The sequence below is a fragment of the Melanostigma gelatinosum genome (genome assembly GCF_949748355.1).
Source record: "Melanostigma gelatinosum genome assembly, chromosome: 21".
NCBI classification, from domain to species: domain Eukaryota; kingdom Metazoa; phylum Chordata; class Actinopteri; order Perciformes; family Zoarcidae; genus Melanostigma; species Melanostigma gelatinosum.
In genome coordinates this window covers 6,860,897-6,884,591 of record NC_136654.1, presented here as the reverse complement: position 1 = coordinate 6,884,591, position 23,695 = coordinate 6,860,897, and the positions used below count along the sequence as shown (strand labels likewise).

At 42.2% G+C, this 23,695-nt stretch overlaps 3 protein-coding genes across 3 annotated transcripts; 2 read left to right on the top strand and 1 right to left on the bottom strand.

The window, feature by feature from the left end:
* Positions 1–512: 512 nt before the first annotated feature.
* On the bottom strand, positions 513–3,212 carry eme2 (essential meiotic structure-specific endonuclease subunit 2). The gene is made up of 8 exons (XM_079293423.1): positions 2,689–3,212; positions 2,079–2,200; positions 1,881–1,967; positions 1,666–1,790; positions 1,453–1,531; positions 1,157–1,272; positions 867–1,056; positions 513–701 (listed from the first exon to the last, which is right to left on the bottom strand). Exons 1-8 carry the CDS (start codon positions 3,140–3,142, stop codon positions 546–548), a joined length of 1,329 nt encoding a protein of 442 aa, XP_079149549.1. The 5' UTR covers positions 3,143–3,212; the 3' UTR covers positions 513–545.
* Positions 3,213–3,342: 130 nt separating this feature from the next.
* mfsd1l (major facilitator superfamily domain containing 1-like) lies at positions 3,343–8,033 on the top strand. The gene is made up of 13 exons (XM_079293422.1): positions 3,343–3,866; positions 4,609–4,709; positions 4,885–4,994; positions 5,099–5,154; positions 5,253–5,396; positions 5,486–5,644; positions 5,749–5,864; positions 5,997–6,097; positions 6,292–6,403; positions 6,496–6,633; positions 6,776–6,915; positions 7,023–7,134; positions 7,242–8,033. The coding sequence occupies exons 1-13, from the start codon at positions 3,845–3,847 to the stop codon at positions 7,371–7,373; spliced, it is 1,443 nt and encodes a 480-aa protein (XP_079149548.1). The 5' UTR covers positions 3,343–3,844; the 3' UTR covers positions 7,374–8,033.
* Positions 8,034–9,054: 1,021 nt separating this feature from the next.
* LOC306795494 (actin-binding LIM protein 1-like) lies at positions 9,055–22,155 on the top strand (the record flags this gene model as incomplete). The annotated part of the gene is made up of 17 exons (XM_079294027.1): positions 9,055–9,241; positions 13,151–13,294; positions 14,900–15,083; positions 15,182–15,291; positions 15,810–15,936; positions 16,082–16,175; positions 16,889–16,976; positions 17,091–17,149; positions 17,343–17,399; positions 18,036–18,113; positions 18,719–18,889; positions 19,809–19,938; positions 20,094–20,180; positions 21,408–21,455; positions 21,691–21,755; positions 21,961–22,006; positions 22,124–22,155. 17 exons carry the CDS (start codon positions 9,055–9,057, stop codon positions 22,153–22,155), a joined length of 1,707 nt encoding a protein of 568 aa, XP_079150153.1.
* Positions 22,156–23,695: the final 1,540 nt, after the last annotated feature.

Here is a 23,695-nt window from a genome sequence, read left to right as displayed (position 1 = left end):
CTTTGGAAGGCCTAAGGTTTGCCGGATTAGACTCCGACAAAAAACACATCGGAAATCTTGTTTTTTTTTATCTCGGGGACTCCAGGGAAAAAAGGAGTTGCTTTTTTGATAATCTGGAAATTACATTTTGTAAATGTGTTTTGTAATCCACATTTGGCTTTTTTTTAGGATTTGTTTTTTTTTTAAATTTGCAGTTTGTTTATTACCTTTCTTACTCTGGAAATTCTCTAAAATAAAACGAGAAAAAACATTCTGTTGCAGCTTATTTTATAGGCTATTCCACAAGTAAACAAAACAAATGTAGTTCACCGAGGTTCCTCTCGTTGCATTTTGTACATCAAACTAAATATTGTATCAAGGAAGTACACATCAAATTGTTTGTTATTTTACAAAACATTCTAATCGTCAAATCGGTTGAAGTTCAGATGCGTATGAAGGCATACGTTTAGCTTGTAAACATCAACAGCCAAGTGGGGACAAAGTGTCATTCGAGAACCAGACTAATCCTCGCTGTCATCCGTCCATCTGCTTCTCAAGAGGACAGATCAGTCCAGGACAAGCTGGGGGTTGTGGGCAGTGAAGCAGCGGTAAACTCGAGCGGATATCTCCGGTCCCACTCGTCTCTCTTTACCTCCACCTTTTATTAAAAGGCCAGCCAACAGCCCCTTTCTGTCTTCTTCTGACTCCAAGCTCTGGTACGCCTAAAAAAACATTGGAAATTGGTTATTTTTTATACATCCTGAAAGGGTTTTTTTTGTTATAAATAGCAGTGGAAAGCAACATTGACTGCTTTACGATAAAGTGGGAATTTAGACCACCCTCTTTATGCACTGAGCTCTCCAAGACCCCACTGAAGCATGGTGTACCTGCAGCAGCAGCTGAGGAGACGGGTAGGCTGCAGTCACAGCGGAGGCCACAGCAGGACTAACTCTGTTCAGCTGCTGGATCTGCCTGCTCCAGACCCGGATCAGCCCCGAGCCGTCCCTCTCCACCCGAACCCCGCTGGCCCATGAACCGTCCACACAGAAGGGCAGCTCCGCTCGCTCTGTCAGCAGTCTGGAAAGACATGGAAGGACATCTTAAAAGTGGGGTAAGGTCAGTCAGGTACGTTTTCCTTGTCTGCTGATGCGGGATCATGACTGAAGTGGCTTCGTACTTGAAAGGGCGCTTTGATAAGGCCTTGGTGACGGCACACACATGGTTAGTGACCTCCTGCCAGCCATCCAGGAAGACTAGGGTGACATTCTTACAGAGCTGTAGGTACACAAGAACCTGGAGAGAAATGGAGACATTACCAAAGACGGCCCCTCCTAAATCACTACATCAAGTGTGCAGGAACGTGTATGGACAGTGTTTAGCGCTCTCTTACCCTCTGAAACATACAGGTGAGGGGCAACATCTACAAAAAGAACATGCAAGATCAACTAATCCTCAGATTTGAAGTAAACTGACCTCCTTGACGTCCAGGTTCTCCATCCCCGATTTGGATTGTAGCATCTCATCTCGTAAATGCACACCACAAGCATCTGTCCTGTTGGCAAGTAAACCAATACGTCAGATCAGAGTACATGAACGCTAACACAGAATAAGTGTGTAACGTTAGTAAAAATGAAAGTAAAGAGTATCTATCTATCAGAGGCCACAATCACAGACAGATACACAAACCTGTAATCTGGCTGAGAGTCTGTCACTAAGAGAGTGACCACCTTCTTGGCATCCCGGTTGAGACACTCCAATATTGGACTGAGGAAAGACCCCATCACTGTCTCCTCCCCCCCACTGTCTAGCATCTGCAGTGGCAACACAACGACATAGAGGAGGGACATCATGTGGAGACTGGCATCGCAGTTAAATTACTACACCTTCAAAAGGTTGCTTACTTTCTTCACAGAGATCACCATGTCCACGAAGTCATTCAGACCCAGCACCAGCGCCACCTGCTCCTCCTCCACCGATCCATCGTCCCCCTGCAAAATCACAAAACAGCAATGACCCCAGTGGGAAATGTAGAAAAGGTACGGATATGTTATTAAGTAGACATATAGAAAATAAATAAATGTAATGCGTGAGGTGCCTACCTGAGGTAAATCTCTGATCCAGGTGATGCTGTGTGGGACCTGCTGGTTCTCAATGGTATACCGCCACTCAAAGGCAGCCAGGGTGTCCAGCAAGATGTCGGAGCCATCCTGTTGCAGAAGGGCTGGGGAAGAAAAGCACAACACAGGCTGCTAGATAAACAAACGTGTGCATGGAGCATTTCAGCCTTATCCTCTTTGTGGGAGTTCTACCCTGTTGTCTTTAAGTGGTCCTTGTTGGTTCAGACATTGAGGCGTAGGTGGTAAATATCAATTTCCCTGCACGCAATTGTCATTGCCCAAAGTTTGCACTTACTTCCTTACAAATTTAATATACATTAAAAACTGACCGCCTTCCAGCTATTTTATACTTTTGTGTCAAAAGTATATAGAATGAATGGAAAAAGACGTGCATTTTGACATTTCCTAAAATTAAAATATCAAATCAAAATATTATACTTTTAATCAATGTCCCCTTTGTGTTTACAGTATGTGTATTTCGTAGCATCAGTTAAAAAAAACAATCAATCTTTTCCTAATTGTTGACAAGCTGTAGTAATCTCTTCGGTGGTGGGATAAAATTCCGACAGCACCTGAAGGCAGCATGGTGTACCTGGATCTACGCAGACGGTCAGAGACTTCAGGCAGTTCTCTGGCCGGAGACGCTTCACGTTCTCCGCAGCCTCTGTCCTCCTCTGCTGCTCTTGCCTCCTCTCCTCCTTCTCCTGTGCTCTTGTTGCTCTCTGCCTCTCTCTCGCCTCCTTCCTCTCCCTGACTGCATGTCTGTCCGCCTCTATCTCCTCCTTGGTGCGGCGTTTTTTTGCAGGGCTTGGTGTGCACCTTCGATCTGGTCGCGGGGGAGACAAAGCAGAAGCTTGATCGCAATCTGGTGCCGTGGGTGACGACGATGGGAGGGTTTTGCACGTGTGGCCTGAACTCTGATCCTCTTCTGTGCCGATCGTTGCTATTTGACCACTCTCATCGCGGTTTAAGTCAAGTTTAGTCTCAGCGTCGCTGTCCTCAGATTCAGATATTTCCCATGTTTGAACTCTACGCACCGCAGACATTTTATATGTTTAAAACATAATCAAAAACACCTTGAACCATTGGATCCGCAATGTTTGTATCACCTCGATGGTGTCCGCTGAGGGACAAAATACGATACACGCGCCTTTACTTGGTAGCGCAGTAGAAACCTTTTAAAAAGAGACAGACCAAAGAGTAGATTTATTATAACAGAAGGCAGAGAGACCCTGCTAGTTTGGTTGACAAGCATAAACATATGTTTTAGGGTGTTTCCGAAATTAATTTGGTAAAACATGTATAAACTTGTCGGCTACATTTTAGTAACATTTCTTTATTTGTAATTTAACTGAAAAATACCAATGAATAATAAAAACACAATACGTTTTATGGCAAAATTCACAAATGTGTAGATTTATTGAACACACATTTATTTTATTATCCTGGTAATGTTTACTGTAGAAAATACAATAACATGAAGATCTAAAAAATCAATAAAGTTTGTAGGGTACAACAAAAAAAAGTGCAGGCTCGCTGCGCGAGTAGCTTTCCAAACAATCCGCTGCGTCCTCGCGCATCAGAAGATCCATCCATACAGCTTGAAGAGCTGCGGTCTACGGACAGCAAGAAAGACGGAGCGGACCTGAACGCATCCTGCTAACCAGTCTGTTCATGTAAACAACACTGAGGAATGGGATCTGGAAGTTTAATTTTATAGCCACTGTCTTCTTTTTTTTTTGCTCACTATGACGCAACCGGCTGAGAAAGGTACGTCTGAATAGAGTTTTGTTTTCCCACAAAATACTCTTTGTCAACAAATGTAGCGAAGCAGAAAAGCAGACGTGTGCCTCGTAACCCTTCATATACTTCCCTGAACAACTGGGCCACTGAAAGACCAACTCAGCAGTTTATGCTTTCGTGTTGGTTAACAGCTCATGTGACTAAATAGGACGTTGCCAAAACCCCTGACGTTAGCAGTAACGTTTTTGCTGTCTCATGAATGTATTCTGACAGAAGCTAAGCTCAGTTCAGCTCATGCTCAAATGCTTTCACACGAACACAGTTTGTTTTCCCAGTGAGGTAAACACAAACAATATCCCCTGAAATGCATCTGCAGCTCCACTCTCAGAAATGTGCTTTTGTTATTGTTGCTTCACTTGAATGCTTTTAAGTTGCTGGGCAGAATGGGAACATTGTGTGAAATCCATGTCTGACATGATGATTCATCAAAACAGAAGAGTTAATGTCTTCAAACATGTCTGGAGGGGATCTTTAAAGCTTTCTAGACAATTAGTCTATTCAAAAGCACTGTGTTAAAACCAATAATTGATATAAGACGTATGGATATAGGTTTTTTTCCATCAGGGTGCTCACATATTTTCTGGTTGGAAAATATCCTGCAGATAAATTTAATGAAAATGTCACCGAACATGCTGCTGTTAGTGTTTTCCATGCTTGAGACTGACTTTCACAGTGAGAAACTTAACGCTCTGTGTGTTATTTTCAACAGTATATTACCGCTTCCTGGTGCTGTTCTTCAACTGTCTGCTGACATTCGGCTCTTACTTCTGCTTCGACATCCCGAGTGTGCTGCAGGATCAGTTCCAAGGGGTAAGTAAGAGGCAGCAGGGCAGACCGTCTGAAAGAGACCATCGGTATCGAATGGTTTTCCCCACAATAACTCAACAGCATCTTTGCACTTTCCCGTCAACAATCACAACTGTGTCCTCAGTTTGTGGCTGGTTAGGTAATAACCTAAATCACTGGTTTCCCCCACATCTGGCAGAACCTGACATGTTCCAATGCGACACTGATCAATGGCACAGTGGACTGTGTGGTGGGATTGGGGATGAGCCCTCAGCAGTACAATCTTCTTTATGCCATCTATGCTTGGACGTAAGTACACACACACGCACACACACGCACATCGGCTCTGCAGTGATAGGCTGACAATGGCTTATCAGAAACCGGCTACAGTGGCTCTGTTCTCCTATCAACAGGAATGCAGTGGTGGTGATCATGGCTGGGTTCATGATTGACAAATTAGGAAACCGCTGTAAGTCAACGAAAACAGATGAATGTCTTTCCCGCAAACCAAACAACTGATTTGTGGTAACTCGTGGTAAATCGTTTGAGCTTTCCTCCTCTCTGCAGTCGGAGTGTTCCTGTTCTCTTTCCTGTGTGTTTTGGGCTCGTCACTCTTTGCACTGGGTTCCCACTTCAAAGGAACTCCCTATCTGCTGCCGCTTATGCTCACAGGGCGACTACTGTTTGGATCAGGCAATGGATCTCTGACCAGTAAGGCTTCCTTCCTGAAGTCGCATATTTAGCAGTTTTAACTCCGAGGAATGTTCCTCAACTGCTCTTCTCATTTACTTCCTTATAAGTTGTTCAGAACCGCATCACAGCCTTCTGGTTCAAAGGGAAGGAGCTGGCCTTGGCTTTCGGTCTGACTCTGGCTTTCTCTCGCCTGGGTTCAGTCCTGAACTTCTTCCTCACCCAGAGGTTTGAAGAAAAGTACGGCATGCAGTGGATACTCTGGGGTGGTAGGTAATACATACAGGGGAGAGAAACCTCAAGGTTTATGGCACGATTGAATAACAACAAAATGTAAAAAAAGTAAGAGTGTTTTTCACACGATGTGTTCTAGGCGCACTACTGTGTGTGCTGGGCTTTGTATCTGCCGTTCTCGTCAGTGCCCTGGACAAGATCGGTATGAGGCAGCTGGGTCTGGATGGAGCCATCCAAGAGGAGTCCCGCAAAGTGGTCCGAACTGTACCTTTTTTAAATATAACCTGTTTACAAAGCAAGGATGGTGCAGATGGAGGATCTGACCTCACTTATTTTGTTTAAATGTACGTTAACGATTACGTCGTGTGTGTGTGTGTGTGTGTGTAGAGGATTCAGGATGTGAAGCACCTGTCACTAAGATACTGGCTGCTGGTTCTCACCATCATGTTCTTCTACAACGGCATCTTCCCGTTCATCGCTGATGCCAGGTACAGCTATCGACAGCTTTAAAATGGGGTGTTGAAGGCCAGAATCCAATGTTATTTTGACAGTCTTTTTTATTTTTTTTTTAATAATACTTTAGGATGTGTATATATATATATCATACAATCACTGTATTCTAATGAACCCAGGGCATAAACACTTTTGTTTAACATACTGCTGTGTTTGCTTTCCTGTCCAGTAAGTTTATTCAGGATAAATACGACGGTTACAGCCAGAAGGAGGCGGCCTACGTCGCCGGGGCGGTGTATGACAGCTCACTGGTCCTCTCGGCCTGCGTGGGCATTCTCATAGTAAGCATCTGTAAAGCTGTTTCTAAGCTCACAAGTCAGTCTTATGGCGGTAAGTTGGTGCAACACGTGACCCTCTCTTGTCTTTGCTCCAGGATTATGTGGGGCTGCGGGGCGTGTTTGCGCTGGCCTGTGCCGTCCTCATGCTGCCTGTGTTTGGACTGCTGGCCTTCACCTTTGTTGCCCCTCTCGTGTCCACCATATGGCTGGGAATCACTTACTCCTTTGCTGCTGTGAGTTCAAGTCAAAGCCATTGTTTAAACATTTTCATTTCTAACGTCTGCTTTCTCTAATCGAATGCTTTGGGGCGGGGAAATGAATTGTGAAAAGCATTCGCGTTCTGTCTTAATTTAAACGATATGTGCTGTATTCCAGTCCAGCATGTGGCCGTCTATTCCCCTCGTGGTGCCTCAGGCGACTCTAGGAACAGCCATGGGTCTGGCCACCTCCATACAGATGGTGGGCATTGGGTTGTCAAATCTTGTCGTTGGGCAGATTTTGGGCACCAAGTCCAGGTAGGAAAATGCTTCAGAAAAAAGCCTCTCACAGCAGTGCACTTGATGGTCCATGCTGAATGTGAGAGCGTTACTTACCTTCAGTGCTTTCTCCATTCCCCGGCCAGCGAAACTAAGATTCCGTTGTGGCGCTGGCAAAGGATGATGATCTTCATGTTGGCCAACACCGTCAGCTGCATCGTCACCGCAGTGCTGCTCAACGTAGTTGACCACCGACAGGTCAGACATCTCACAGCCCCTCTACCATTTATATATATATATATATATATGTGACTACAGCGCAGCATACGGTACAGTGTGTTCAGTTAATATTTGTTGTTCTGCAGGGCGGGACCCTGAACAAGACAACCAAGAGGTCAGGCCCGGCGGAGAGAGACTCCGACAGAGAGCCGCTCAACCAGGGAGAGGAAGAGCAAAATGAGGATGAGGAGGACAGATCTCGCTCTGAAAACTCCTAACTTTTGTGAACATTTCACGACAGTGAAGACTTTTCTCTTTTGATACATGTGTTTTACTTGTAACACTTCAAATGGGACTTGATTTATTGCAGACCTCAATGATGATCACGGTACCTCTCCGTCCTGTGTCTGCGGTTGCTACAGCAGCTACTGGAGCAGTTTAATGACTCAGAATAAATACATCTCTGTTAAACACTATTTACACCCAGATGCTGACGCTACAGTGTATTAAATGTAAACTGTTTTTTTCCAGTAACACAGGTAAGTACAACGTCAAACTCTCTTAAAGCTTTAGCTTCCAACTGTACTGCCATAACTGACTGTGCGAACCTTATTCAGGTTGCTAAATAATACAGGAAATATATAAAATAAATAAAAGCCCACCTTTTATGTGGATGGTAGATGTAGTCAAATGAAGCAATGCATTCCTCAGTGTGTGCTGCACAATCTGTATTTCTTCTTCCCTCTAATGCCGTCGTTTGACGTGGCGGTGACGTAGTTTGATGTGATGAAGAACACTTTGTCAATTAATATAGCACTCGCTGGCGAATGTATTGCTTCAATTGACCATCAACCCTCATTTTCCGTTCTAGAAATGTAATGTTTGTTTAAAATGCTTTTGGAGTGAAACATTTGTACCTCCTGTTTGTTCGTTGTAACTCAAAGAAGGGAATTTGACATTTTTCACATTGACAAAACAGCAAAAAAATAAAATGCTGTTCACCTTTTTTGACCGTGTAATCTGTGTTACATGTCTACAAAAAAGGCTCGACACGCACACATTTTCTAGGTACCATCTGCAGCTCCCCTCGGCTTTACAGAGCTTCATAACCAGTGTCAGCCAGCACACTGTAAACGTCCGAGTAGTTTTTTAGCATTGCATTTAGATTAGAAAGTGCCTTAACTGACCGAGACTGTCTGTCTGCTCTTGAATAATGCCGCAGTCCTTAAATACTCCTGGACTCATGATGCCAAACTCCTGTCGCTGACTCTGTTCCAGGTTAAATCTTCCCTGCTCTAAAGCTAAGCGCTCAGAACACTGCAGTCCATGCCAAACAACACAGTAGATTACAGAGGGAAACAAACAAAAATCAATCACATGTACAACATTTGCAGCAGGAGGGTTATGAAAGGTTCCTGAAAAAAGTATTTTGTGTCTAGCTGGTCCTTGTATTCAGTCATAATCCAAACAAAGATCAGACAGACATTAAATCGACTCAAATGATTCTAGCTGCGTACACAACTGGATGATACAATAGAGCTCATAATCTTCTTACGCGAGTGCCCCAGTCACTAGATTACTAGAAACATGCACGAGTCACTGGAATAGAGGCCAGAAGGTCGCCTGAGACTGTCTTGAGCTCAGATCCTCTGTTTACCGTGAAGATAAACCCTAAAAATATCCCTTACTTCATCTTCCCGTGTGGTAGGAGTTAGTCTTTGACAGCCTGATGGACAACACACACACGCTGAGTCAGTCACAAAGACTCAGAGGGCAACTTAACACCCGACATCCAACAAGAGGGTTTTAAACGTCTCCAGATTTGCTTCATGGTTTCTCACTTGGTGTCCGTCTGCAGCCTGAACTGTGTGGCCGGAAGCCTTCGAGGACACGAGCGTGTCGGGCCTCCTCAACCTCAGCAACCTGGGCGGGATCTGCGGCTCCGGCAACAGCAATGAAATGGTAGTTGTGGACCGGGTCAAGAGGAAGAACTCTGTCAGGCGCATGTCAATTATTGAAGATGGTGAAGTTGCAGAGATTCTCTACCTCATTCCTAAACAGTCCATGATGGCGCAGCTGCCCTTCATCAACCCCAACGACTACATCCTGTGTGAGAAGTTGGCCAGTATACCTGCAGAGGTGTCAGGTGAAGAATAGTTTACTTCCTTATGTGGTTGGCATGGGTGATATCTTGGTCGTTTATAATTTGGGCATTTTGTTCATGTATACCATTTATTTCCAACTTGGAAAAGGCTAAATATTAATTCGATTTAACACGGCAACTGTCTGCTAGACAAACAGTGTTGCACACATTTAATATTATGTCTGCTGGTCAACTGGCATTACTGTTCATCACCACAGCTCCTCATTTCTGTGAGTGTTAAAGGTTTTCGGTCAATCGGTCTGTCATATGGACATGTGAGAAATCAATGACTGCTGTCAACCCTTTGATTGAACCCTAACCCTAACCCTAACCCTAACCCTAACCCTGCCTCTACACACACTTTTAATCACACTTGTCGTGAATATTGTGCCTCATTTATCAGGTTGAATTACTTCTACGCAGACGATAGAAGCCTGTGTGTATTCGGAGACGATATATATTCAGTTTGGTCGTTACAAAAAGTCACAACATGCTGAAGAGTTTTTGAAAAGGACAAAAAATACCAGCAGCAGGTAATGTAATCGCTGAGCAACAGTCCCGTCATAGACACAAACATATTATGGCAATTTTCTGAAAAGTAACAGAAATATGTCTCGACATTTTTAAATGCGCCACCAATGAGCTGGTTATTGTAGGCACAGTAAAGAGCTGGTTATTGTAGGCGCAGTAAATGTGATCTGAAGCAGTTTGAAGCGGAGGAAGCCCGACAAAGTTCATGTGACTTACCTCAGAATACAAAATGATTTATAAATAAGACACAACTATCATCAGCATTAAATGTCTGGAGTTCAAATACTCTCTTGCTCAGCATGTTTCAGAAGCACAATGCCATACTGTCCTCTTTGAGAACACACACACACACACACACACACACACACACACACACACACACTCACACTCCTGCTCTCTGTGTTTTGGACCACCCCCTTTCCCTTGGACCAGCAGTCCACTTCGTTCCTGTCCTCACTGGGATCCGCTGCAACAGATGAGCAGACACCAACTGTCATGAAAGAGAAAGGTAGACATTTCTCAGTGTGTGTGTGATTGTGTGTGTGGTATCGGATGCGAAAGAGAGGGTGTGTGTGTGTGTGTCTGCTTGTGTTATATGTTTGTTTTTATTTACTTATGATTTGCTTGCAACTGGTGATGGTGGCATTTGATTGATTTAAAGGTCAAAACTAATTATGACTTTGTCTTAACTGCTCTTGCAGGTCGTGTTATACCATTCGTGCGTTTAACATTGTGTTGTACTGTACAGTGCTGTTTAAACGACATCTTATTTGTCATCTGCGTACGTGAAGCCTGGAAACTAAAAGCAATATTTTCACCTGTTAAGATTCGCAAACAGTGATGATTCTCAAACCTTTCCCCAAATAACTGAATTGGAAGAGAAATAGTATGGTTGCCAAGTAGGGGAAAGTGCAATCCCAGCTGTTCCAGCTAATGGTAGAGCACCTCATTGGGTTAAGACCAGCATGTGATTTTAGCAGTGTGTCTCTCTGCTTATTCTATTTTGCAGCCACAGGGAACAGATAGATATTTGATTGTGCCGCTGTCGTGACTCTGACTCAGAAAGAGTGGAGAAAGTTATTACATGACCTCATTGTATGGATTACTTCGTACTTTACATACAATTAGAATGAGGTATATTTACATCTACTACAAAAACATTCTGAAGACTTAAGACAGATACTCACTCCTTACGCACACAGATGCAGATTTGCATAGCTGGAGATGCTGGGTTGTGTGATTAACTGTCCCTCTCGGGTTTCTCACCATTTGCTCTCTTTCTAAATCTACCATTTGCTAATACTTCACACCATATCAGCTTCACCTTCTGAGCAAGATCAAGAAAGAACAGAAGGCATTTTGGATTCCTAAAACACTTCCATCTGAGGACTCCACACATGAGTTTTACCACTGACAAGCGCATACACTAAACGTATACTGTGCAAGGGATATGCTTCATATACAGGATAATACCACACTAGTGCTGTAATACTTCATACACATAGTACAACACCTGTCCTTCGGCATCATTCCGTTCAAAACAAAACCTTCAAACAGTTTTAATCAGTATTTCTGTGATGTTGTTGTGTTGGCATCAAAGCTCTGTCATTAACAAAAAAGGAACAATCTAAAATGACCAAACTGTTGTTTTTTTTTTGCTTCCATTTTAAGCTTTTCAGTGACATGTGTGGATACACAGACTTAATTAGACTGCTCCAGGATGTTAAGATATCGGTTACTAGTCTTTGTCTCATCACTATCATCACTAATGCCGTCTGCATGACAGCAGCTGTGGAAGTTCTTCATCCCCACAGCCCTGCATAAGGTCTTCCCAACTGGACAATCAGTTACAGCGAGATTTATATGAACCTTTTTGGAAGCTTGCTCTCTTAATCTAGTTACTTTATGTGTGTTACCATAGTGACAAACCTCTCGTGTTGTGGGGCAGACCTGGGGCCACATACCGATGTACTTGACTCAGTTTTCTTGGTGTTCGTGAGACTGAGTTGGGAAAGTAAGTGTGAGGAAATCTGTCTGTTTCGACACAACTCATCCATGTTCGTCACATATACAGAGAGTGGGTCTTATCTGGTTTTCTTTGGCAAAAGTGTACATGAAAAAAAAGAAAAGATGACGTTCACGTTGCTCTCCACGTGCCACATTCTTTCCCCTCTCTCCTCTGCTAATCACATTCAAGAGCTCTCAAGTGGACTGTGATTAGATTGTGCAGACTTCCACTGCTTCTGCTGCCATACGAACACGAAAGAGACACAAGCGGAAGGAATGAGGTTCTTGCTACAGTACGAGACTACCGGTATATTGGGTTTTAGAGTCAAGGATACCCTGATCGATGTCGGTGTAATCATGGCTTCTTCGTGAGAATGATTACTGTGACTGTGTGTGCGCGTGTATATGTTTCCGTGCCGAAGAAAAGCTTGTCTTTATTACGTTCAGTTGTGTGAGCACTGACAGGAAGGACTTTTGAATCGTACTGTAATGAGGAAAGGATGAACCGTTTGGAAGTATTGGGAAATGTGCCGGCTAATTTGTGATCAAAGACTTGAAAAGTTAATGACATTCCCATCAGCAGGCTGCACTTTGTGTTTCTTCCTAATTAACACATGTACGCATGCGAACAAACTTCACTGCGTTTGCAGGTAATTGTACTTTACTTGAGTATTTCCAATGTTTGATGCTTTACACTTCTAATCCACTACATCTAAGAGGTGGTATGTTGTACTTTTACTGCATTACATTTATTTGACAACATTAGTTCGTTACTTTGTAGATTCATATTATTAATTCAATTACACATTAATGCATCAATAATTATAATCCAGTAATTTAATATATGATTTTGAATCCCCCTAATGAGTACTTTTACTTCAGGTATTCAAGTATATTTCAATGACTAATTTATAGGTAAGATTTTTAATTCAGGACTTTTACTTGTGACAAAGTATTTCTACACTGTGGTATTAATACTTAAGTAAAATATCCAAGTACTTCCTTGTGTTGACTCTTGTGTTTTTCCACATTTTTTTGTAGCAGACAGCTTTGCAAAATCGTTCAGGACATTTGAACTTTTCTTTGCATGATATCACATTAAAACTAGCAGATACATACAGGCGACAGTACTTTCTGTAGAAGTACTTCCAAACAATTACATGCAGGTTTCATGACTGTTGCTTCATTATTAAGCCGAATAAACAGAGAGTGGCAGCTTCTTTTTAAAAGGAGGAGGCAAAAAGACAGTAAAGTCCAACACTTGGCCTTTACAGGTCCTGTAAAATGACATTTCATATGATGTGCCGATAGGCAAACAACGTTAATGAACTTGTTAAGACTGAACTGATTCATTATTTCCTCTCTCTCCTGCAGTGCTATATTCTCAGGATGGCAGCCAGCCGTGTTCTCCAGAGGGGAAGCAAGTCATCGAGTGCTTAAGATGTGGGGAGCCATGCAAAGGACAGGTGCTGCGCGTACAGAGCAGCCACTTCCACATAAAGTGCTTCACCTGCAAGGGTGAGTAGTACCGTCAATATATGCACTTTGGGACTATATCCTGCAACCACACGTCAGTCAGATTGAGACTGATTTGGTCAATGGTTTCTAAATTTGGATACTTTGGAAACTTATCCAATGAATGTATTCCCTCATGTGCAGTGGAGATGAATTCGTGGCTGCCTTGAACGCATGTTATGACTGAACTCCTGACTTTTGCTCCAAATCACTGATTGATATAGGCTAGATCCTCTCCACTGTGTATTCATAGTGGTGCCTATAGAAGTGTTTCGTAGGCTACTCTGTAACATGAAGACCATCAGATGCCTAATAATGCATCAGCCTAACACTGTTCATCAGGACTGGACAACTGTGGTGGGGACTTTACATTTTTTTTAAATGCAGAAACGCAAGTACCATTTCCCCCTTTAGGTTGCATCAAAACACCTTTTTTTCAGCGAATTTTAAATTGAGAGGAATTTGCTGGTTATCCAGTCAGCCAGCTGGTGCCATCAAATTCAATTTATTACATAATATTCTGCATTGACAATGGGCTGTTGTGTGAATCTCCTTTGTTTGGTGGAAAACACATTTCCTCAGCAGGCTGTCGTCCCCACTAATGGGAACCGGCAAGCTTGTCGTGTTGTTGGCCTTTCATCGCATTGTGAGAGTGTTTACAGCGCAGAGGAAACGAAGAGACTTTCAGAGCACAGGGGCCTTCAGTGGGAAGACCTGGGGATCGAAGGGCTCTGTGGGCTTCACTAAATCAGGGGCTGACTCAAAATGTTTCAAAATGTGATTGAAGATCAGCCTTTTTTGGTGATCCGTAATAGTGTTGTCAAAGTTAATTAAACTTTATGGTTCAGAAAAAATGCAAATTAAGCAATTGTCCCAGTGAAAACAACTACCGGTATGTGTCAGTTTAATTGAGTAAGACTCAGTTTCATGCAATTATGAACATCAGAATACAGGTAAAGATTCATCATTAAAGTTAATTGTAATTTCAGAGTAAATCCACGTACGCTGTGAGTGAGTCGCAGGAGGACAGGAATAGAGCAGCACAAATCTGTCCTGGGCATCGCTGCCATTTGTCCCGTGCATTACGTCGTGGCAGGTTCAGAGAGACGGTGTTGGGTGGGCTGTGTGCTATCAAATGACTCTGAACAAGCGGGGAGAAAACACTGCCTCCTCCTCCAGTGACCTGTCAAACACATAAACACTTCAGAAACCCTGGCAGAATCATGAGGTCAGACAGCGCAAATAGCTTATATCTCATCTCTTTGGTGGATTACGTAGTTGTTGTTAACTTACGATGACAAAAGCCTGAAAAAATGTGATCATTACAACAGTAAATTCATAGTTACTGACCCAAAAGTACATATACATGATACAAAAGACTTAAATCATTACATTTATACAAAACAGATGTGTCAAGTTACAAATTCTTTGCCCCAAAGCTCTTTGAAAGAGAATAAAAGAACACAGACATTTATTGTCTGTCAGAGCTGCTGATGAGCAAAAACGAGGCTGTGAGTGGCACATTAAAGATAATAAAACAGTCGATTGTTGCAGCTTTAATGTTTCCTGTTGTCATCCGTCTCGCCCTGTACCTGTGTGTGTGCGCAGTGTGTGGATGTGACCTGGCTCAGAGTGGCTTCTTCATGAAGAACGGCGACTACCTCTGCCCGCTGGACTTCCAGAGGCTTCACGGCACGCTCTGCAACAGCTGTGGGGAATTTGTGGAGGGAGCGGTGGTCACAGTGGTGGGGAAGACCTACCACCCAGCCTGCTTTGTGTGCACCGTTTGCAAGTAAATGTGGAAAAAAAAAGAAGTATTTGTAACGTTTTGGGAATTCTGAGGCAAAAAGAATTGTGTGGTATACATTTGTCTGTTTCTCTGTTTCTCAGACGGCCTTTTCCTGCTGGGGATTGTGTCACCTTCAGTGGACAGGACTGCCTCTGTCAGCGCTGTATCCGCCCTCTGTCTCCGACTCCGAATGACATCAGCTGTTCCAGCAGTAAGTGCACTCTTGTATGATTTGCTTTGGACATTTAATCCAGCATTCAGATCAAAACTATCTATTGATGGAGCTTTAGAACAGACTTTGATCCCATGCGGACATAATCAGACAGCGGATTATGCAGTGGACTTTGGCCAAGCTGATATTGCCTTCAAAATCCTGTCATCCTCTTGGGATCCAGGTCAATGAGTCACTATGGACCAAGAGATCCAGCAGACCTAAACTCTCCATCTTAACATGACCTTATCCAACTGACAACAATAGATAGCACAGGGATCAATTGAGGATTCAGACTCATAAAGCCTCTGGATTAAGAGGATCTGTCTTTAGGACTGGACAGAAACGCGCTTATTCAAATAGTTCAGTTCAAACATTTACATCCTGAAGTAATTAAGAAGAATATACCTGAACGTGGGTATCACCGGATCGACTTGGCCAAACACATTTCGTGTCGTGTTGGTTCATTTGGATGTTGAATGTTATCTCTTAATGAATATGTGTGTGTGTGTTCTCAGACTGCTCCGGCTGCGGTAGAGACATCAAGAACGGCCAGGCTCTGTTAGCGCTGGGTCGCCAGTGGCACCTCGGCTGCTTCAAGTGTAAAGCCTGCCGGACAGTGCTGAGCGGAGAATATATCAGCAAGTAAATACAAATCTGCTGCCCATCATTCTTTCTCCATACCCGGCCTGCTCTACCTTTTTTCTATTAAGAAAGGTTCGATGTAGAAACGATGTTGGCACCTAATACACAGAAATGTGTGTTGAAAATGAAACGGCTTCTCTTTCAGGGATGGCGTTCCATATTGTGAGAGGGACTACCAGATTCAATTTGGGGTACAATGTGAAGCATGTCAGAAGTTTATAAGTGGAAAAGTCCTGGAGGTGAGAAATCTTTACTTTGAGTTAAGAGTAAGATTTGATTGTATTTTTATTTGCATGACTTGCAATTGAAAGGCATTTAGTGACTTAGCTTTTCTTAAATATTCTTTGTTTTCACAATGACTTGACGGTTGGTGTTTCTAACACATTTATAATTTCGAATGAAACAATTCACCTATTTTTTAAAACCTATTTTATTTTTTATTTCAACAGCTAATCTTGAATTCATGATTTTGTTGCCCCTCTCCATTCAAAAATCTGTATTATCTTATCATTCTAACTTCACTTGGATGTTTGAGCGTCACTGTGCAGAATGATACACGTGCAGAGATTGTTTTCACGTTCATCTGCTGAACAGGGAAAGCGTCTCTGTGTTCACCGTAACTCTCTGCAATTAAGTGTAATTACGTGAACATTTCAGTGCACTAAGAATGGACGATATCAGTTAAGTAGGAGACATCTTGTGTCACCCACAATTGCATATTCATAGATTCTGGAGTTTTCAATGTGGGGGAAAAAATGAGGAAAACCCATCGCAGACAGAGACTATTATTGAAATTATTAACAGATTATTTCTACGTCTTAAACCCTGATTTGATGCGTGTTCTCACATCCAAAAAGGTTGGAATCCCCTGCCTGGACTATCATATCTTAGTTTATTTCTTGGTAATAAAGCCTAACTCTGACACTTTTGCCTTTCTCATCGTCTGCTGCAGGCGGGGGAGAAACATTATCACCCCAGCTGTGCAAGATGCAGCCGATGTGACAAAATGTTTAGGGAGGGTGAAGACATGTATGTGCAAGGTCAGTTTGAGACTTAGCCTTGGATGAATACATACATTGAAAATGATTTTTTAAATGGAAATGAAATACTGCTGTAATTTTGTTTTATTTGCCATAATGTCGCTGCCTTGGCAGGATCAACAGTTTGGCACCCAGACTGCAGAGACAGCAGCAGAACTGAGGACAGTTTCATGGTAAGTCCTGAACAATTCAATGTGTGTCAGAAAGAAACATGCAAACACAGATTTCTGTCAAGGCATGTCATGTCACAATATCATCTGTAACTTCTCAAAATAACGAGTTAACAGTGGGCTGCAATTGCTGTTACAAGGAGGATGCGAGTGTGAGTACGGTGTCGCTGTATTTACACATTCTCTTCCCTCCCAGGTCAGCAGACCCAAAACACCTTGTCTTGATTTCTTTTTCCCCCGACAGAAACTAAAGGTTAATATTGTGCCGTTTGCACTGATGGTTTTTTCTAGAGTGAGCAGGCTGTAATCTCACGTTTTTTGAGATTAACTGCACTCGCTTCGCTCACCAGGCTGGCCAATAAGATCTCATGTGCTAATTCAAGGAAGCAGAACGAAGACCCTTTTGACACATAGAGTGAGAGTTCCTTTCGATAACTTTAATTCTCGTTTTAAAGAATTGTAAATGCAGTCGTTTCATTTCATGCATACACACAAGTTAGCCGTAGCATATTGTGAAGTTTCACAGTGATGCATGCATGTCATCTGCTTGTACCTGCACAATTTACAGTAACAGCCACCAATGTATGATGTTTGTACCATGCAAAAGAAAAGTCTGGCTCATATCATTATTCGGTACAAATAAAGGTGCTTTTGTTCCTTTTTAGCTGATTACAATGTGGAGCAATGCTCATAAACTGCATGACGCCAGGCCCAAACTGCTGCACGATGATTCTTAGTGCTTGCGTTTACCCACATGTGTGACAGGGACTATGCGTTGAGAGAAAAACAATGGAAGCTGTCAACCAACACCTGAGCCGAAGCAGTAAGTTTCTCAGCTATATGAGTCAAACTAATGGATGTTTTTTTTGTTTTTTTTTACCCCTTTTAGCCGACTCGATCCTCATCTGAAAGCTCCTGCTCCAGGCCGGGCTCGTGCACCCCAGGGAGTCCTGGTCGGACCATCTGTGTAAGTTCTGGCGACAACATTTTAGAGAATAGCCAATGTGGAAAAACATTAAAGAACATAAAAATTAAATTAAAAATTTTGAAACATAACTTTCCAACCTTACCTTGGCTGATCGGATCTAGTTGTCATCTTCTGAGAGAAAGACAGGATTTCAATTGTGGTTGTCTCAAATCAGCCACATATTGAACTTGTACAGTATTTCGATTTATTTGCTGGGTCAATTTGAATTCATTGGCAATTCAGATTGAAATTTGATTACAAAAGCAAACCCGGTGCTTTCGGTGTCCTTTTGCTTCCTCCATCCAGTCTACTTTGATTATTGTGAGGAATAAACTTCACCCCCACAGATTATAATGTTAAGCTGTCCACCTTTTGGGCCAAAGTCAGACCATTGTGATGAATGGTAAATGGACTTGTACTTGTATTGCGCTTTTCTAGTCTTCTGATCACTCACAATGGGGTTGTGGGATTAAAGTTGAAGTCCTCCCTGAAATCATGTGTTACGTAACCTTTGGCTGGTCACCTGACTTAACCCCTGCTGTCTGCTCCTTGTGTCCTTCACCCTCTGTGTGCCTCCTCCCCTCTCCTCCCTGTCCTGGTCCCAGGCAAAAGTAGGTAATAAGATCATTGATTACCGAGACTTGGCAGCCATTCCCAGAGTCAAGGCTATATATGACATCGAGTATCCTGATATGATATCTTATACGTCCGTGAACAACAACTCCTCTACTTTGGACAAGAAAGGCATCAGACAGGACAGGCAAAGCCCTCCAGAGGTAACTTTGTTCAATCATCCGAGTTGTATCCGGTGAGATGTTTGTGTGTCATTCGTTCACTGTTTTTTCTTGGTTTGATTTGTGCGGCAAACCATGTGAGGTCTTGCTTTGTTCTGCTGACATTTTGACTGTTCTTTGCACACAAAAAAACAAACGGTCAGATGTGTGTGTTTTGGACCAATAGCACTTCTACACGTCAAATAAAAAATGTAATAAATTATAAAAAATTTAAATTCAAAGTCAAGATCCTTGGCAGGTATACATGCTACTTCCATCTTTAAGAAGTGGGTTGATAGCAACTTAAAATACAATCAGAGAATGTTGGCATACTTAATATGGAGCCAGTTGATAAAGAAACAAAAGTGGTTAGTTGCTCTCTACTGCGTCATTGAGCATTCATTCATGATCTCTGCTAAGAATAATTGACTGAAAGTACCTTTAGAATAAATTCCTTTTGTTTCCTATTCTTCATATCTGTCTTCATGTAAAACCTCATAACTCTGTGATTTCAAATTCATCTGAAGGATTACAGAGTTGAGACGATTGCACATGTCTTTCTCTTACAAATCATGTTAAACGTTGCACAGTGGTTATGATAAGGTTGTTTTTCTTTTTCATATCAGACACATTTGGAGATACAAGGTTTTCACCGGAAGTGTCTACAATGTATGTTGTTGTTGTTTTTTCTGGTTCGTACATTCATTTTTCTTCTTCTGTTTTGATTCAGTCACCAGGAAATGTATCTGAAACCACAGAGGTAAATATGTCTTTTATTAGCTGTACTTAGACTTACTACAGGTGACATGCAGTATATGCCAGACCCCGATTAGAATCATACGTGTCAACACTCATTGACGCAAATTCATTTTAAATGTGTTGTGCATTCAACGCTGGTTTTGTGTCTATGCCTTCTTTCAAGGAGAGTTTTGAAGTCGGAAAGTGCGTACCAAAATCTACAAGCCACGGCTCTTTTGGAGTTCATACAATAAACAATCGTCACAGCTACACTCCAACTCTGTCCAGATCACCGCAACACTTCCACCGGCCAGGTGAGAGGAGCGGACAAAAGCAGAAAGATCGTATTCTTCTTATCACCAAAAATATTAACCTCCCTCTGCTCACTTTTTCCATTTTTTGCCACCTTCCCTTATCTCCTACACCTCCACAACTCCTCACTCCACTTCTTTCGTGGAATAACAAACAGGATTGATGCTTTCTCCCTCTTTGTCTGGCAACAATGACACATGCCCCGCTTCCCCTTTATGTCACCACTTACTCCCTCATGCCAAAGGTAAGAACCCGTGCTCTTCTGCATCCCTTCTCCCCTCCTGCTATTGCCTTACCTATCAAGCACTTACATCTGTCAGCGAGCACACCATTTTATATTCTGAACTGTATGGACTGTGCCGAGTGCAATGGTGAATTAAGAATTTCTACAACAACCAAATACTGAAAACAAGCTGGTTTAAGGGTCAGAGTTGGCATTCATATGATGGATGGCAGAGATGTGTTTCACTTTGTTGTTAGAAACACTGAGCCATCTAGTGGTCAAAGTTCAGAGACTGTCAGCCAGCCACTCAGACTCTGTTCATATCATATCGTACCGTAGAAAACAGCACAGCTGAAAACACACACACTGTAGCAGCTAGCCGCTCCCTTCAGATAATCCATTGGTCTTCTCCTTTCCTTTCCTCTTTTGCATATTTGACTTCATCCGACTTTTTCGTTTCTCTTGTTCTGCCGCCTCACCCGTCGCTCACTTAATTCTTACTCTGAAAAAAAGGAATCCTTTATCAGAATCTAGATCAAAGTAGGTATTTATAAAACAGGTTTGATTGATTCAATAAGTAAATATTTCTGTGCCTGTTCTCACATATTCCTCTACAGCCGTGCCTATTTATAGCAGTGCTGTGATCTTCTAAAGCCTTTTTATCGTGTGTGTGTGTGTGTGTGTGTGTGTGTGTGTGTGTGTGTGTGCTGATGAGATATGACAAGCTCTAACCAGTAAGCTCTGGCATGTGTTGTGGGTGGGAACTGAAAATCACTCACAACCCACTAACAGCCGACACAGTCTTGATTTCTGTATTGTGAGCAGTGAGCCATTTATAATTGTTATTTATATTTAATCGATTTGAGATCCTTAAAATGATCTTGATGATCATTTCTGAAACATAAAATGAGACTGTACTGAAGAAAAGGTTTACTACGCTTGTTTTTGGATAATTGATGTAAAGTTAACTACAATTAGTATACATGTGATGAACCTTTACTTCTCTTTGTGCTGTTCTGAGTAAATACATAAATGATATGTGCGGGTGCTCTATTATACTGATAGTGGTCCCAGTCTTTTTCAGGGAAAATGTCCTCTGAACCAAAAAGAACACAAATACAATTTGAATGCAATGCATGAGTTCAAAACAGTGAAAGGGAAAAGGGAGATGCGACAGAGGTTTATTACAATATATGCTGTGCGTTCGAATAAATGATCCGCTGACGCAGCATTCTTTTCTCTCCGCAGACGATGGCTTCAACATGTACAGGAGGCCCCCAATATATAAACAGCAAGGTACGCTGTGACCTTTTCTTCTGTCAAGCACTTACTGATGCAATTCTGTGGTAAATATAAATGCAGAGCAGTCCTGAGATGTCGGTTTTTCAGAACACTTAGCAAAGGGCTAAGAAAAGGAGCTGGCGAGGTATATTCTGCTCAGTGAGTCTGATCTAATTTGGGCAAAGAGCCGCGTCTGACTGTAAATCGCCTCACGGGGAGCTAATCTGTTCGCTGTTTCACTTTCACATAGATCCAAATTCCATCACAACCCAAACATCCTCTTTGCCTGGATATGGTGGCAACGGCCTCAATCCGGTAAGAGCAACATCACAAAGCTGCCTTTAGCATTATGGTGCAAGGCTATGAACTGATAGGCTGGTTTTAGTTCAAAGATACATTATTAGATAACAGCTAAGTACAAAAGAGTTGCATGCTTTTTGTTTCCTTGTGTTTGTAACTCTGGAAAAAGAGGTTTGTTCAATCAGCACTTCATGTTTCCTCCGTTTTCCTTCTCATTAAGCCACGGTCAGCTGATTTCTCCCATTACAGCAGCGACAGATTCAGAGGTTAGTACATGTAGACATCGTTATCATCCTACATGGATGTTGTTGATTTATTATAATATCAACTCAGTGGATAATTCTTGAGAAGCTAATTGGTGTTGCTTGTTCTTTACCTTTCAGACTTGAAGGTATGTGGGAAGAGCTTTAAGTGATCTTGAATCCCTGGACTGGCCTCCCCTCACTGTCTGCATGAGCATGTTTTATGATGTATTCAACTCAATTGTAGTCGCAGCTTGCAGATCTCTTCATTGATGCATGTGTTGCGACTGTTTGCATAACTGACTCTCCAACCACACATTTTATAAACATGCTGTTTTGCAGTAATTTGGCTTTTAGCTTTGAAGTGATTGATGTCGCCATGGCATTTTCCCATTGCACGTTTTTTGCTTCATTCTGCAGCTCATCGACGACGGTCAACATCCATTAGCACGAATGGACAGAGGAGTGTCTATGCCTAATTTGTTGGAATCAAAAGCAAGTATTGTTTGTATGTCCATGTGTACCAGAGGAGAGTTTTCACTGCAAAGACTTGTAATGTTCTGTACCTATAGGCACCTTCAGAAGATCGCATGCCAGAATAAGAATAACACAAGAAAAACAATTACCGGTTTCCTTCAAAAAGCACATGTGAAAATACACTGAGTCTTTTGACAAAGGCTAAAGAAGCAGAATCTTGTGTTTGTCCCTGAAGGCTGAAGCACTGGTACTATAGAGTACTGCTGTGCATGACAACTGTACCGCGGTTATACAAGATGCATATTTGCATGGCACATGCTATTCAAACTCCACCTCGTATCTCAATAGCTCATAGCGTAAGTGTACAAAAGATTGTGTTTAGGCGTAGCATGTGCGATAATCCACTTGTAAAGCCTTCTTAACCAATCTTTTTGTTCATTAAGGTCTACCCGTATGAACTGCTCGCAGTTAGTAGTAGAGGACGAGTGAAACTTCCCAGGGATGTTGACAGAACAAGACTTGAGGTACAGTAACATGTGAGAAAAGCATCATTTACATGGCTGAACTGACGACTTTGCATTATTTTTTTGTCTGTAATTGCCATTTGTTAAATGAAACTAAATGTCTAAACTGGACACTGAAGTTTGCCCAAAAGCGCACCAGTTCAAGTGCAAAATGTGTTTTCAATATTTTCCATTTAATAAATGCTGGACCTTTTGTAAAATACTACACATACATGAATGTTGATACATTCCTTGAGAGTGGCATCATCTGCTGAAAGGGTTTCCTTCAAAACAACATGAGGACATAGTTTCGTTTCAAACCTACAGTATGAGTTTTATTTTAGAAGAAAAAAAGAAGCAACAAACAGATTAACTGTGCCGCTTCTTCCGCAGTCCACTTCATTCTTTCTTGCTTTCCTCTGCAGTGTCACCTTTCCCCGGATTCATTCTTTGAGATCTTTGGCATGGGGTTTCAAGAATTTGACAGACTTCCTCTGTGGAAACGTAATAATATGAAGAAGAGGGCAAATCTCTTCTAAATGCTGCCTAATGCAGGTTTTAACTCACTGCTAATATGCAGTACATATTAAGTTCCGATGACCCCTTCTGTTTATTTCTTGGCCTTTTACACAAAAATGTGACATTGTTTTGCTTATAAACTGGACACAGTGTTGTGTTCCCCAGTTAGTTCATGTACGCTTTTGTAATAATGTTTGAATGAATAATACCTCAA

Coding starts and splice junctions, on each gene's coding strand:
- eme2 (XM_079293423.1), bottom strand. CDS start 3,142: ATGTCTGCGGTGCGTAGAGTTCAAACATGGGAAATATCTGAATCTGAG. Junction 1,968..2,078: donor GGATCAGAGATTTACCTCAG/GTAGGCACCTCA, acceptor GTGATTTTGCAG/GGGGACGATGGATCGGTGGA. Junction 1,532..1,665: donor GACTCTCAGCCAGATTACAG/GTTTGTGTATCT, acceptor ACTTGCCAACAG/GACAGATGCTTGTGGTGTGC.
- mfsd1l (XM_079293422.1), top strand. CDS start 3,845: ATGACGCAACCGGCTGAGAAAG. Junction 5,865..5,996: donor AAGAGGAGTCCCGCAAAGTG/GTCCGAACTGTA, acceptor GTGTGTGTGTAG/AGGATTCAGGATGTGAAGCA. Junction 6,404..6,495: donor CCTGCGTGGGCATTCTCATA/GTAAGCATCTGT, acceptor TCTTTGCTCCAG/GATTATGTGGGGCTGCGGGG.